Below are 15,040 nucleotides of genomic sequence, written 5' to 3' on the forward strand. Positions count from 1 at the left end.
GAAAGCCCACTTATGGTAGACTTGCCCAGACGGGTGCCAGCATCTTCCCTGGCACCCCAAGATCCGAGTTGTGTGGGGGCACAGGGACCCCAAACTCTGCTGAAAAATCGAGGAGCCTCAGCTGACTCTGACCCTGGTGACCTTTACTGTGAGGCCCAGGTGGAATCGCCAAAGGACCCTTTCCACCTGAGACAAAGGTCCCAGGATCCATGATGCTCCAGGCCTGTTTTCACATCCCCACAGTCCCCACACCCTCTTCTCCCCACATGTCCCCCCTCCCCCTTCCCCCATCCTCATCCTCGACACGTTCCTCACCACAGTCCAGGACACGGTCGAACTCCAGGCGCCTGTTCACCTCAGATTTGGGTAAAATTCCAAGGAGGAGCTGAGAGCCTCCGGTCACACTCGGCTCTGGGGAAAGCCACTTCTACAATAACATCCCTGTGCCTCTAATGTCCGCCCTCACTGCTTATCAAGTGTCAGGTGACCACCACCCTGATGTGGGACAAGGCCAGCCCACCCTCCCACCCCTGTCATCCATCCACCGCCTGCTCCTCTGTCTGTCCATCCAGCCACCCAGTCCACTCCATATATGACTGAGTGCCACTGAGGTCAGGGGCTCTGGGACATGTCCTCACCTCCTCACCCCACCTGTAGTCACTTCTCTCAAACTGGTCTCCGTCTCTAACTCACACCCTTGTCCCTCTGCTCTCCATCACATTGCTCCAAAATCCAATGATCTGAACACGCTGACACACTGTAGACACCACCGAGCCGTGTAAATTCCACAGAACCCCCAAAGCAGCTGCCGCCCTGCAGCGCTCTCTCCCAGTCTCTGTCTCTCCTCATCTCTCCTCTCTCCCACTGTCTCTCTCTCTCTCTCTCTCTGTTCCCCAACACCGCTCACCTGGCCTCATAGGTGAGCACCCACCACCAGCGTGAACACATGTCTGGGCTCCCTTGACTTGGGGTTGTTCCTCCCGCTGGTCACTTCTGGAGGGTTGTCCCCATGTGGTTTCCTCCTCTGGGACCTCTCAGGCGCATGGGCAGCACGGCCTGTGAGCCGGCCTCTGCCCTGGGCCCTCTGTATCCTCAGCTTCCCTCGCACCCACTCACAGCAGCCGTTACCTGACCTCCTGGCACTCCCTCCATCTCACCGGCTCCCTCCCCAGGACAGCTGCCACGCTGACCCGTAAGCTGGGCATCTGCACGAGGCACACAGTGGACTCCCAGTGTGTGTGTGTGTGTGTGTGTGTGTGTGTGTGTGTGTCCGCGCGTGGGGAGGGTGAGGTTGAGGGGGGTGGAGAGCAGGATGGTCCCTTCTCTGTGGAGTTCCCAGCAGCCAGAAGATCCAGGACACAAGCAAACCACTGAAATGCAAGTCTCAGGCCCCCAAATGCAGAAATAACTTTCAAGTCCTACGGGCTGGGTCAGCCACTCATCAGAACTTCTGGGGCTGACGAGGCTTCCAGGGCTTAGAAGTGTGAGTGGCCCAGGTGCCCCCAGACCTGACGGCCCTGTCACCTGGCCCAGTGCACACACATCTCCACGAGGACACCCTGCTCGGGGGCATGACCGCCACCTGCCAGCTCCCTGGGGCCTGACAGCAGCTCCCCAGGAGGACACCGTCTTCACTGCCCAGATGGCAACTCTGATTTGGACGCAGACAATCTTGGTTTCCTGAAGCCGGCCGACCCATCTACTCCAATGGGCCCAACAGGAACCCAGGGCTGTGTGTCCCTTCCCACTTCTCCTATTCCTGTTTGTCACAATGGAGCTGGCGGCCAGAGGGTGTGGTGTATTGAAAGGAGTGGCCACTTAGGCCACCTTCTTCAGTCTGCCAGGTACCCAGTGAAGCCTGGGTTCCAGCGCTACCATCGCCTGCTTGCTGCTCTCAGCCGGAGGCAGGGGACGCATGAGGCCCAGGTCAGTCCAGACCTGGAGGGACCTCTGGGAACGTTAATGCAGAGGCAAACCAGCCACAAGCCCCACAGCTGCTGTTGGGCTGAGACCAGTGAATAGCGACACCTTGTGGTGGCACTGGGAATAGCTCCCCGAGCTGGCAGGCAAGTTTTTGGCTGAGCCCAGCGCCAGGTGGTGGTTGGCCAGTTTTGTGGATCAGACTGTAGCTCTGGGCGGGGCCAAGAACACTACAGAAGGATGGGCAAACTGCAGGCAGGCTCACACCTTCCAGCCCAGCACCACCCTCCACCAGGTCTGGGACATGAAGGGCACCAACAGACCCAAAATGCCTGGTTCAAGGCCTGAAGCCTCAGTTTAGCAAAGTTAGCTAGGTAGCCTGACCCACCAGCCAGGAACCCCCAGACCACCCTCTCCCCTTCCCACTTCCTAGCAGCGGGAGGGGTAACTCCTTATCCAATGAAAATGCTGTTTAACAGCAGAAGCAGGCGCTCGGAGGTGGGGGTGACACTTGGGGACAGGTCTTCCTGTTCTGGGTCAGGTGAGTGTGTATGGTTGCAACTTGAGCAGCCAGGGACAGGGCGCCCAGCCCAGACATGGCTTTACGGTCAGGTGTGATGTCCCACGAGTGAGGACAGAACTTTAGCCACAGCTGCCGCAGGAGAGGTGCAGGAAGCCACCTCAGTTCACTCCACTGAGTGTGAGGTGCCATCTGCTCATGTCACTGGAGCACCAAGCGTTGGGCCGGAAGGAGGTGAGCATGTGAATGGGCCACCCCACAGGGAGGGGCCATGGGTGGCACACACATGGTCCCCAGGAGCTGCAGGACATACACACTGCATTTCAGCACCTGCGTTTTATTCCAGTTCAGTAGGAATGACTTTCTGCTGTAACATCAAAGAAAGCGCTTGAATGTTTGGAAACTGCTAAGTATTAAATAAGCTTTCGTTTTAATTCTCAGAAACCAGAGTAAGATGAATGCTTTACAGTAACAGTGAAATAATTAGAGCTCATGTGCCACGGAAGCGGAAGCCAGTCCGATATGAAAAGGAAGGGACGGGGTGCCGCCTGGCATGGGAGGCGCCTCCTGCAGCCGCCCCCGCGAGGGCAGAGCTCCTTGGGCTCCGTGCTGTCCTGTCCCAGGAGCCACCGCACCTGCACCCGGAGCCCGTGGTGCCACAGGCGCTGTGCTAGGAGGTCAGCTTGGAGTAGCTGGGCGGGGAGAGCTTGCGCTTCAAATACTTGAGGACGTAGAGCGGGAGGCAGCTGACCACGGTGATGGCCGACACCTTCCACAGGAAGGTCATGGTGGTGATGAAGGCGAGGTCTGCAGGAGAAACACAGGCGGTGAGAGAGGCCGTCAGGGAGGCCGCAGGCGCCCATGGCACACAGGCCCCACCTGCAGTGCACCCGAGTCACTCCAGCGGAATGCAGGTTCTTTCTAAAGCACTGCTCTGCCTGCGCTCCAGGGAGAACGAACTCTCCTAACGGTCATGGGAGCACATTAGAGAGTGTGACCTGCGCCACCCAAGCCGGGCGGTGGCAGCCACTCGGCACCGAGTGCTGGTCCAGGAGGAATCCCGGCAGCAGGAGGGACCCTGTGATGTGCCAGATGCCCAGGCCCACCTTCTCCTCCAGGGACAGCCGCTGGGCCACAGGTGCAGGGACACAGCAGGCGGTGCTGACACTGCTCGCCTGTCCTTCCTGTCCCTCGGCCTCGGCCAGGGAAGCACAGCGGTGGCCCTGCTCTGGGGCCGTGACAGAGCTGCAGCCTAACGGCGGGCGGTCTGACTTTCTTACGGGAAGAGGCACATGAAAAACCAGTCATTTACAGTGTTCGCCTTTCCAAGTGGCAGAAACCCGTGTGTTGTCAGAGGTGGGATGAGACCTCCTGATGCATCCCTGCACCATGGTGCTGGTGACATTCCACAGGCGGGCACGTTTCCCTCCTGAAAACCTGCTGGAGAGCCAGGTCTGGCACAGCCCCATGTCCCTGAGCGCCCTGCCCTGCATTCTACTACAGCGGGAGTAGTCACCACCCCACTGCCCGACGCTGAGGACAAAGAGCCACCTGTAGCATGGACCACACTCCTTCTCTTCTCTTTGCCCGATTTAAACCTTAAAGAGGCTCACAGGTCCTGTCAGACACAGCCATCAGTTGGCGTCACACAGGGAAATCTCTCTCAGTCTCGGCTGGAAAGGCCTGAAACTGGAAGAAGGGTGACTGACGAGCAGGGTTCCATCAGAGTCAGGCGAGGGCAGATTGCAGGGTGCTGCTGTCTCGGGCAGGGTGGAGGACTGTCATGTGCCAGCTGCCACCAGGCCTGTGCCTGTGATGGACAGTCATTCCTGTGTCCCTGAGCTCAAAGGAGAAGCATCAGAGGTCACCTAAGTGTGAAGATGAGGGTGAGTCTGGTCGGAGAGCATGGGGACAGCCACCACCTGACACTCATCCAGGGTCTCAGTCACTATCAGCTCTCGTGAAGCATCACGGCCCCTGGCTGGGGATGGCAGAGCTGGGAGGGCGAGGGGGGGACCACCGAGTGTGTGACACCATGCCACAGTGCTGGCGAGGGGCTAACACCACTGTGCTGGCAGCTGACCTGCTGATGGGGCTGAGGCCATGCACACGGTGCCCTGTGTATGCAGGAGGACGGCGGGAGCTGCCAAACACAGAGCCTTGGTGTGAAGGGGTCTCCATGTCACGGTCACTATCTCTCTAAAAGCCAAGATGGTGAATGCCTTGATTTTATAAATTATTATAAGGAGTTTAATCTTTCCCCAAATAAGCTTGTTTGAAGCTTTCTGATGCGGGTTTTACTGTGAACTGCAATTTAGACAATGTATGAAGAAGTAATAATAAAAAATGTTTAAAAATAAAAAACAATTATCCAGAAATAATTCCAAGGCAACTTACCAAAATACTCATTTAGAAAAGCCAGAGAGGCCACGTAGCAGCCGAGGCTGAGGAACTCGGCCACGACCATCAGCCAGTGCCACGTGCGGACCGTCAGCGCCACCATCAGCAGCTCGGTGAGGATGAGGGCCGTGAACGAGATGGCCACGACGTGGACAAACTCCGACTCAAAGAGCACCAGCGCCCCGTACATGAGAATGCCGCCTGGAAGACACAGGGTGACGGGTGTGGCTTTTCCGTGACAGACTTTCTGGGGCCTGGAGATCCTGTTACATGTGAGGAGCATGAAAAGGGCCATGAAGAGCTGGTTGGCGTTTATAAGAGTCGTGGGCTATAAACGTCCCAACCTCCCACGCTATTCTCTTAAACTCTGGCTTATGAATGAAGTGCCTGGAGAAGGAGGCCTCCACTGCAGTTAGTGAGGTCAGCCTGGGCCTCGCTGCAGTAAGTCTGGTCTCCAGTAATCTCACTTCCAACCACCTCTCATTTGTCTGGAACTACACAGGCGGCCAGCAACCTGTGACCACTCGACTCAGATTCTCCACGTCCCGCTGTCTCTCCTGGAAAGAACCACTGTGATAAGTGCTTGTTAAAGTGTTTCTGGATTTACATTTCATTAAAAACAGTAAGTTTTTAGGTAGCAATCATCGGTTAACAAAATGCTGCACAGCGAAGGGCCTGGCGGACAGCTGCGGAGGGCGATCACTAGATGGACAGGAATGTGGTTGTGGGTGGGACTGCGAGGGGAAAGGACTGACAGGAGACAGGCATCACTGCAGGGGCAGCGCTCTTACCTTGGTAAATGCTGATTAACACCCAGACGAGGAATGTTTTAAAGGACAAGGACCGGCCCTGGGGAAAAAGCAGAGAGCGAGTTAACCACATCTCCCGCGGCTCAGCCTGGTGACTCCTGCAGGCCCAGGACCACTCAGACTCAACCCCCCCACCCTGCTGAGTCGGAGCTCCCATCTGTGCGCTCGGGGAATGGGTGCGGTCTCTCTGAGCTGTCTGGGGTAGAAGGTCTGTCTAGGCAATTAAGCTGGGGCAGTGCAGTCAGAACCCACCAGAAGCACCTACTGAGGGACGGTGCGTGTGTGTGCAGGGCTGGGGCAGAAACCCCGGGAACCAGCGGCTCTGACTCAGAGGGCGACTGGGAGAAGCCGCGGCTGAAATGCCTGCCAGCTGGTGTGTGAGGACAAAGTCCAGGGCGAGGCAGAGGCAGTTCCTGAGTTCCCCTCACTGTGGCTTTTGTTTCTTGTTTGGGGCTTGGTTTCTCCAAGTCCCAGCTCCGTTCCCTGAGGGCCGCGTGCAGCTCCTGGTGCTCACTGGGAACTCTCAGGTGGGTTCCTGCTGTCAATACCCAGTAGTCTGAGTGCTCCCTCACTTCCTGGACATGGGTGAGGATGGCTCCCACACACCCACACACGTGCAGGTCCTGTTCCTTCTGCCTGTGCCTCGCTGGCACAGTGAGCCCTTCTGTCCCTTCTTCAGCTTTGGCCTTGCCTCTCATCAGCCAGCAATGTGCCATCCATGTGTTCAGTCTAGTTTTCCTGCGAGACACTCAACGGTTGCAGCCAGGGCTCCTTTGAGCTCGCAGCCCCCAGCCTCGCCACAGACTCGGTCAGACACTTTCCCAGGGACCACTGCATGGTCCATCCCTGCCAGCATGGAGGTGACTTGTCTCTCCTAGGGTGAGCTGTATTTGTCAGTCTGCGTCCCATGCATCTCTGCGTTCCGACCAACAGACACCATGGGCCCCCGAGTTGAGCCGACAGCTCTCTTGCCCAATGCCCTGCCAGCCACCCTCCCACCCCGAACCTGGGGCAGCCACTGACCTGCTCCCGCCCCAGAGGGTCACATGCTGGGATCACACATGTTTGAGCCTGCCTTGTGTGTGGCCAAGCGCACTTCAGCATCAGCTGTGCTGTTGAGACGGCTCCCCCCGCCCTCTCACTGTCCTGTGTGGGCACCGTCGCTGAGTGAAGGGCACCTGGTCATTCCCAGGCTGGGCCATTAAGACAAGGTGCACCGAGCTCAGTGCACAGGGTTCTGTGTGAACACGCACGTGCTTCCTCCTGGGCTGCCGGGCTGATGGCACGTGCACGCTTCACTTCGTAAGACATGGCCAAGCCCTGTTCCCGAGGGGCTGGGCGCTGGCACCCCTCGGCAGTGAGAGGGGCCCTGCTGTGTCCCCCCAAGCACGTGGTGGTGCTGGTGTTCCAGGGTTTTGCCCTTTTCAGACTTCATGGTCACGTCTCTGGTTTTAATTTTAATTCACTGAACATTTCTGTGAACCTACTTGCGCCTGCCCCGGTCTCCTGTCCACTGAGAAAATGAATTCTGTTCATTTTGGAGGTTCTCTGTATATTCTGGTACAAGTCCTCCAGCAGAGGTGCCATCTGCAGACACTTCCTGCGTCTGAGTTTGTCTATTCACTCCCTGAACAGGCCCTGCACAGAACAGCAGTGTTTAGTGATGATTAAGACCAACGTGCCCATTTTAGGAGTCATGCTCTGACCCTGTCTAAAGCTCTGCCTGATTATAGTCGAGCATGTTTTCTTCTGCATGGTTGAGTCTCACCTTTCAGTCAGGTCCTCATCCATCCTGAGGGCATTTCCATGGCAGGCGTGGGCACGGGTGAAGGGTCCGCTCCCGCCTCTGGGTGCCCAGTTGTGAGCACATCGGCTGCTGGCAAGACGACCCTTCCTCCTCTTGTTTCCTTTTATGTTTGTCAAAGAATGACTATTGCATTTGGCTGTATTTCTGGCTTTTCATTTCAGGCCACTCTGTCTGTCCTGTGCTGTGCTGTGACTGCTGTTTCACAGAAAGTCTTCTAATCTTGTTCTTTTCCAAAACCTTTTGGTGGTTCTGTTCCCTTAACTGTCCATATAAATCTTAGAATCTGCTGGTCAAGATCCTTCAACATCGTGTCTTCCAGTCTGTGAACATTCATTTACACCTTCAAATTTCTCCCTCAGTGGTTTAGTTTTTAGCATACACACTGAGTGGCCAGATTATTATGATCTCTGAATGCATAATAATCTGGCCACTCAGAGTGAGTGTGTGTGTGTGTTAGAGGCCCAGTGCATGAATTCGTTCATGGGTGAGGCCTGGCCAGCCTGGCCAGCCTGGCCAGGGGAAAGGGACATGGGGGGTTGGCTGGCCTGCTTGCTGGTCGAACTCCTGGTCGAGGGGACAATTTGCATATTAGCCTTTTATTATATAGGATATACACTTAGTGGACAAATTATTATTTGTTCAGAGATCATATTAATCTGGCCACTCAGTGTAATATCCTACATGTATTTTGCTAGTTATACCAGCAAAAAACAATATACCAATATTGTTTGTTCATTGCTAACCATTCGTTTAAGTGGTTAAGATACCTTTTCCTTGGATCCTGCACCTTCTCAAACCTCCTCGTTTAAAAGGTTTTGTGTGGATCACTTGAAATTTTCTACTCAGACTGCTATGGCGATAGCACAGATATTTCTACTTTTCCTTCTTATGTCCATGCCTTTAATGTCCTTTCCATGCCTTATCACTATTATTTTAAAAACTATATAGGTGCAAATATACATTTCAAAAGTTAAACCAGGTTGAGACTGTTCAACAGAAAATAGAGGTAGTGAAGCAGTCCTCACTGTCCAACGTCTGATGATTCAGACTTTTACCAAGGACAGCACAGCGTCACCTACTTGGTAACTTGACAATTAGCACAACTACACCCAGATGTCTCTCTGGTTAGCAGTTTATCATGAATGGAAAACCATGAGCTGGGAACTGAATTCACAGCTGATGTCTGAGACACTTCTGGCTCTGCTGAGGCAGCGCTCTGGCACTGACATATCTTAGTCCCGACCCTGAGCCCAGGCACAGGGCTTTTCACAAGAGGTACAGGCCCTCAGGACCACAGAGCCGGCTGCAGGCAGGAGAGCAATGAGCACATGCCCAGTCCTGCAGCACCCAGCGCCAGTGACTGCACTGAGGGACACCTAGGTATTACTGTCATGATCACATTGTTTTCCGTAGGAATGCAGATGCTGTGGTGTTGGCAAGAAGGCGCAGTCACATCTTTGTTTAATCGATCTGAATACTGAGGGAGCAGACCCCGCTTCCCAGTGCAAAGCCCCGGAGGCGGCACGGCACAGCAGCTCGGCATCTCGTCGACAGTAAGCCAGACCCGCGATGCCTGGGCCGCTCACCCAGATCAGAGACTGTTTACAAAGAGGTATAAGCACAGACGCTTATTTCAAAGCACAGTGCTTTCCTCCACTTTGCCCGGGGTGTGTCCTCTGCCTGCCTGATGACCTCTAAAGGCGTTTCACGTTCTCTGTGACCTGGATTTCTGCTCACAGCTTACTAGAGAGTTCAGTCCCTAGACAATATGAACACCCTGCCTGCTCTTATTCATTGTGCTGCTGCACAGCTGCCGTTGCCACGGCCTGTACTCATGTTTCCCTCCAGCTGCACGTGGGCTGCTGGGCAGGAGCCATGTCTCACACGCTTTCACCAGCCCTGCACAGCACCCTCACCACACCTGCCACAGGCAGAGTCACAGATGCATGTTGCCCAGTTCCTGCCAGCACTGACAACACAGCATTAGACTGACTTGGTTGAGCGTCCAGCGTCACAAACTCTCTCCATTGCCAAGAGGAGAAGCACCTTGGGTCTCACCAAGTCAAGTAGTGAGCACGTTAAGGCTACTTTCTACTTTGTTTTCAAAAGACGTGATGTGTATGAGATTTTTAAAGACATACATACTTAAGGACAAGAAGCATAGGTTTTGGATCTTATCGAAAAGGAGCCTGGAGGACAGAAGTGACTAAGCCGTTATAAAAAGATTCAGTGTCCTGACTTTGGGGTACTGAAATATACTAAATCGCTGGTCAGCACAACAGAATGGGAAGCTAGCACCTTAAATTCAACTTAGTCAGATTTGAACAAGGTTTCCCAACATCCCCACATGTTTAACCCATCAGCCAATGGCATTGACTTTATGGTTGAGAGGAGTCAGCTGCTCAGCTCAGGGGCTGGTGACCCTGTGAACCCGTTCTGCCCCTGGAGTGACTCCCAAAGCCATCAAGGGATGCTGCTGGTGGGCACAGTCTAAGCCCTAAACACTGGAGGCCAATGTGCCTGCTGTCTCACTGCCAGTGACCGCCAGGTGCCGACTGAGCTGCTGAGAATCCTACACCGACCATTGGGCAGCTGGTCTGGGTTGACCTGCAAGACTCAACTGTCTATTTCTGGGTAGCTCACCTAATTTATATTCTACATAAAAGCTCATTTCCCTGTATTTCTGTGAGCAGTATGTAAGTGTCTACAGACTTGGAAACAGGGAAGTATCTACTAAAATCACAATTATTTGCAATAGCTTCCTATGGGTTTTGAATCTCTTACCCTATTCTACTTCACTGAATGGTAATGATTTCATCATTTCAGAAGATTAATCTAAAACCTTTTTATTCTAGTTGTAATATTCACAATATTATCATCATAACCATAATGCTTGCTATTTTATCTTATTGTATACTATACTGGTGAGCTAGCTCTATTTCTGTCCTGACTATCAGAGTAGTATGGGATTTTGTACACCAGATCCTCATAGCAACTCCATGAAGTCAAGCTAAGCACCACTATGACTGGACAGGGATCAGGGGCTACAGGGCACTGGTTTGTGTTCAGTGAGGTTTCTTTTTTGCTGCCCCATATGCCACTGTCGCCTCAGAAACAGATTATCAACTGTAAACCTAAATTTATTTTGAGGGTTAGTGGACTTTGCTCTCAGAATGTTGGTTCAGGAAAAGCAAGCCTTCTAGAAGATTCCAAAGTCACTATGATTTATATTTGGATGTAGAGTATTTTTTGTGCTATAAAAAGATGCGTCCACAAAAAACATAATAAGCTAAAAATGTCTTCCAGGATTATTTTAACCTTAACAGTACAATTTTAGGTAAATAAGCGAATCTTTTGCATAGTTTCAGGGGCTGGAGTTTTGTGTGGCAGCATCATGGCATCCATGGCACATGGGTCTTGGGGACAGAAGCATGTCTCACACAGGTGTGATCCTGCAGCCCCCTGCAGATATAGGTGACTCCTGGGGTCCTAACTGCTAGAATGCTGCCTGTGCCTGACAGACGGTGTGAGGGTGCCAGGTGGAACCACAACTGGGAAAGGAGCTCCTACGAGCCCAGGGGTGAGAGTGCCCTTAGATTAGGACTTTGTTGTGACATCAGAGCGTCATCACCAATGTCTGAGAAAGCTTTTTTGCTGGTTATGTTTCCCTGTTTTGAAGGTTAACTCAAAAGAAAAATATCAAAACCAACTAGGAGAAATAAAAAATGTCTGGAAGAACAGAACAGATTTAAACCTGCTGGGAAACTGCCTCATGAGGGCACCTTCTCTCTATAAGTGTTCTTGTGGAACACCTGAGTGTCTGCAAGCTCGGGAGGTGCTGGCCTGGCCGTACCTTGGTGAGGTCCTTGTAGAGCTCTGGGTACAGCATGGCCATGTCCGGTTTCACGTCCTGGTCCAGCACCAGTGAGAACACTGGAAACATGGTGTAGATGGTCGCGTACCTGAGAGCCCAGAGGAGAGTGAAGTCAGCATGAGGAACACCCTCTGCAATCACAGGCCAAAGGTTATAAAACTAAACAGAACAAACACAAGGTGGCACTGAAACTCAATGTTCATCCCACTCACCGCCCAGCCACAGTCTGCAAGCCACACAGGCACAGGTGGCAGGACCCGGTTTTCCTTCCTCATTAAACATTCTGAGATTGTTGTGCACCCATGTGCAGGGATCAGATGTAACACAGAGAGCCTGTGCCCTTTAACCAGCTGCAGCTTGCTCACAGCCAGAATAGGGACAAGGACACAGTGCAGACATGGGCCATCTGCACTCAGGCCCTCCTGCCACTTCTTCCCTTCCAGGCCCCTCAGCCCCTGGCCACCACTAATCTGTTCACTTCAAGGTGCACACACAGGTCACATAGCAGGTAGCCTGTGGGTGGCACTTTCACTCGGCCCGATTCCCTGCAGAGATGTAAGGCTGCTGTACCAACATTCCCTCCTTTTGATTGTCCGTGGTTGTAGACTTAGCAGTCTCTGTGACCAGACCGTTCACTGAGGTACATCCCGGTCATTCCAGTTTCTGGTTATTACAACTAGAATTGCCATAAACATTTAGCAGAGATTTTTTTTTTGGTAAAAATAAGTTTTCATTTATTTTGGATTGATGGTGTGTGGTTTTTGTAAGACCCTGCCGCACAGTGCACCAGTGTGGCTGTCCGTTTCACGTTCCCACCAGCAGTGTGGGAGGATGATTTCTCCACATTCTCTCTGTGGCTGGCCCTACCACAATGGTCCCAGCCGCTCAGATGGTTAGTGTGTCTCACTGAGCTTTAAGTCTGCTTTTCCACAGCACTGCCACTGAGCAGCTCTGCACCTGCGCTGGGAGAACTGCTGTTCCCGTTGGTGGGTTGAGGTAAGTGGGACTGTCCTGGGCTGTGGAGTCCTGCGAGGCAGTTATGAGCTCCTTGGCCTGTGGCAGCATACACTTCCTGAAGTTCCAGAGATGCCTTCACTGCATGCAGCTCCAGGTATCTCCTGCCAGGACACCGCTGTTGCTGAACTTTTCTTCCCAGAGACGTCTTCTCTCTGCCTGCTATAAGGTGTTTGCCTTTAGTTTTCATGTGTCTGATGACGTGACTTGGTGGATTTCTTTGGATTGAGGCTGCTTGGTGTTTGGTTACCTTCTTGAATCTATAGGTTTGTCTTTTGTGAAATTTGGGAAGTTTCTGGCCATTATTTCCTCAAGTCCTTTTTTGGCCCTGCCCTCTGTCCTCTTTCTGAGACAATAGGGACAGGCATGGGAGATCTGTGTTGCCTGCAGCCGGAGGAAATGTACTGACCGTGTGTTTGCTCCGTGCTGACCGCTGCAGGAGAAGTGGCCGGGAGGGCAGCGTGTGTCACTGTCTGAGCTGTCCTGGCTGTGCCTCCTACCAGCCCTGTGGCCTTGAGGCCTTCTGGGCTCGTTGGGTCTCTGCTGTCACGCATGACGTGGGGATGCTGCAGGGAGGGGATGGCTTCAGAACAGCTGGGAGCCTGTGTGCTCACTGCCGCTGCTGTAGGAAAGCCCTGGCCTGTGAGTGGCAGGGTCTGCGGTGGCCAGGGAGGAGGATGTTGGGAGAGAGCGAGAGAAGAGGCTATGGAAGGACCCTTGGTCCTGGGACGGTGATGGGCTGTTGTTCTTCCTCTTAATGACACACAGGATGCTTTCAAACATCTTGGATCTGACATATTCCTGACATGTGTTATGACTTTGCCGTGAAAACAGAAATTCTAATTAAATGGTAAAATTATAAGAGGGATGGCAAGTGGGTGTCGTCCCCATATTCACGCAAGCAGAGCCTCACTCCTTCTTCAGCAACAACATGTAAACACTGACTGTGCATGGCCACTCAGGCACCTGCTGTGTGGGCTTCTCCTTCCCAGTACTTACCCCACCATGAGGAACCCCTGGTACAGGGGGACAGAGGCGAAGTAGCAGACGGAGGAGAACACAGCCTTGGAGAGAGGACAGGACAGTAGTTAGTCATGGGCCTTCCCGACACTCCCTACCTCTCCATGCCTCCCATGGCGCCTGCGCACCTGCATGGTGGAGATGATGAGGCCCCTGTGCATGACGAACTGGCCGAGTGCCGCAGACCTCTTGTAGCTGCTCCGCCCGTGCACCATGAGCAGCCGGCCGATGTGCTTGAATTGCGTGATGGAGAAGTCAGCTGCCAACGAGGCTGCCTTCCCCTCCTGCAATGTAAAGGTGCCTCACAAACCGCACAGCAAGTCTGTGCTCTGGAGCACACGTGCAGAGCTCCAGTAAGAGAACACTGAGAACCTCGGCCCCACTGTGAGGAGTGGCCTCTGGGGCAAGTGACGGGGCTGCAGGGACAGCTCCTGGGAGGGGCAGGCAGTGCACAGCACTAGGAGCTGATGACGGGAAAAGGGCGCTGGCCAGGAAGCCAGGACCATTCCTTTGGCGTCTGTCAGAATCACAGAAGTTCAGCTGAGGTAGAACATGGCAAGGCTGCCCAGGAGACGGGCCCAAGGATCTCGGGAACCTTCAGGATGACTGTCTAATAAGCTTTAGTTCTCTTGCATCTAAATGCCACCCACCTGCCATCTCATGAAGCCTCTGAGTGTAAGTGAGGGAAGCCCTTCAAATACTCTGCCAACACACAGCTGTCAGCAGAGGAGTGGAGAGCCAGACAAAAGTTGGACGGCAACCTCCTTCGTTTCTGGGGTGTCATTTTGTGAGCATAAAAGACAAAGCCCAAACCACAGCACACAGTTGGCCAGGAAACACGGGAATTGAAAATGACCATGTGTCAAGCCCAAGAGAGAAGCTGCAGGTCCCACGGCAACCAAGAAGGTTTGCTGGAGGATGTGATGACATCCATGGGGAGGGCCCAGAGGTCATGTGAGGACAGCGGGAACCCTGGAGGGTATTGGCATTGTCCTGCTTGCTTTCTACCTGCATTTCATCAAGGTGATCATAGAGTGACTGATTGGCCCTTGCCCACATGTGTGCCTGGGAGCCTGGCACAGAGCAGGCCAGCAAACAGGTGCTGACTGAAGGCATGCTCGAGACACTGCTGTGACAGGATAAGCGTACCTTCCCCTCAATCCCAATCCCACAGTCTGCGGCCTGGATCATGCTCACGTCGTTTCCACCATCACCTGGGGAGCACCAACAAGAGAAGAAATAAACAAACCTATCCATAGCCCTGTTTCCCTCTTTTACCAGCAGAAGCTGTGTTAGAATGTCCCACAGTAGATATTAAAGCAAACTGGTATTGGAGGTCGAACAGAACTTTGTCTGTAAACATTAAGATACCAGTTTCTCTTAAGTTACTCTACAGGAACTGTGGGGAGTGTGGCCCCAGGTGCGGTGTGGGGAGGGGAGGGCAGGGGCTCACCAATGGCGCAGGTGCGCTTGCGCGTGTGCTGCTGCAGGAGTTTCACGATGTGAGCCTTCTGGGTGGGCGAGCAGCGGCAGCACACCACAGCTGGGCACTGGCAGGCCAGCTCCACAAGTTCGTGCTCGTAGTACCGCAGGCACACCTGGAACACAGACCCGGTCATACCGACCTGCAGCTATGGTGGCCAATCCAAGCATGCAAGGTCTTCCCCACTTCCCGG

General features: G+C 53.5%; 1 protein-coding gene across 6 annotated transcripts in view; it reads right to left on the bottom strand.

Annotated features, from left to right (window-relative positions):
• Positions 1-2,851: 2,851 nt before the first annotated feature.
• The window catches only part of ATP9B (ATPase phospholipid transporting 9B (putative)), a 138,427-nt gene continuing 126,238 nt past the window's right edge, over positions 2,852-15,040 (bottom strand). For all 6 annotated transcript variants that reach the window (XM_036417788.2, XM_036417786.2, XM_036417787.2 and 3 more), the window contains 8 exons: positions 14,818-14,962; positions 14,514-14,578; positions 13,493-13,648; positions 13,344-13,408; positions 11,310-11,418; positions 5,632-5,689; positions 4,838-5,041; positions 2,852-3,247 (listed from right to left, as the gene is read on the bottom strand). In XM_036417788.2, the coding sequence (XP_036273681.1) occupies positions 3,111-3,247; positions 4,838-5,041; positions 5,632-5,689; positions 11,310-11,418; positions 13,344-13,408; positions 13,493-13,648; positions 14,514-14,578; positions 14,818-14,962 (939 nt within the window). In that variant the 3' untranslated portion in view covers positions 2,852-3,110. The remainder of the gene's footprint in view (positions 3,248-4,837; positions 5,042-5,631; positions 5,690-11,309; positions 11,419-13,343; positions 13,409-13,492; positions 13,649-14,513; positions 14,579-14,817; positions 14,963-15,040) is intronic.

This window comes from Pipistrellus kuhlii, unplaced genomic scaffold (genome assembly GCF_014108245.1).
Source record: "Pipistrellus kuhlii isolate mPipKuh1 unplaced genomic scaffold, mPipKuh1.p scaffold_m20_p_6, whole genome shotgun sequence".
NCBI lineage: Eukaryota > Metazoa > Chordata > Mammalia > Chiroptera > Vespertilionidae > Pipistrellus > Pipistrellus kuhlii.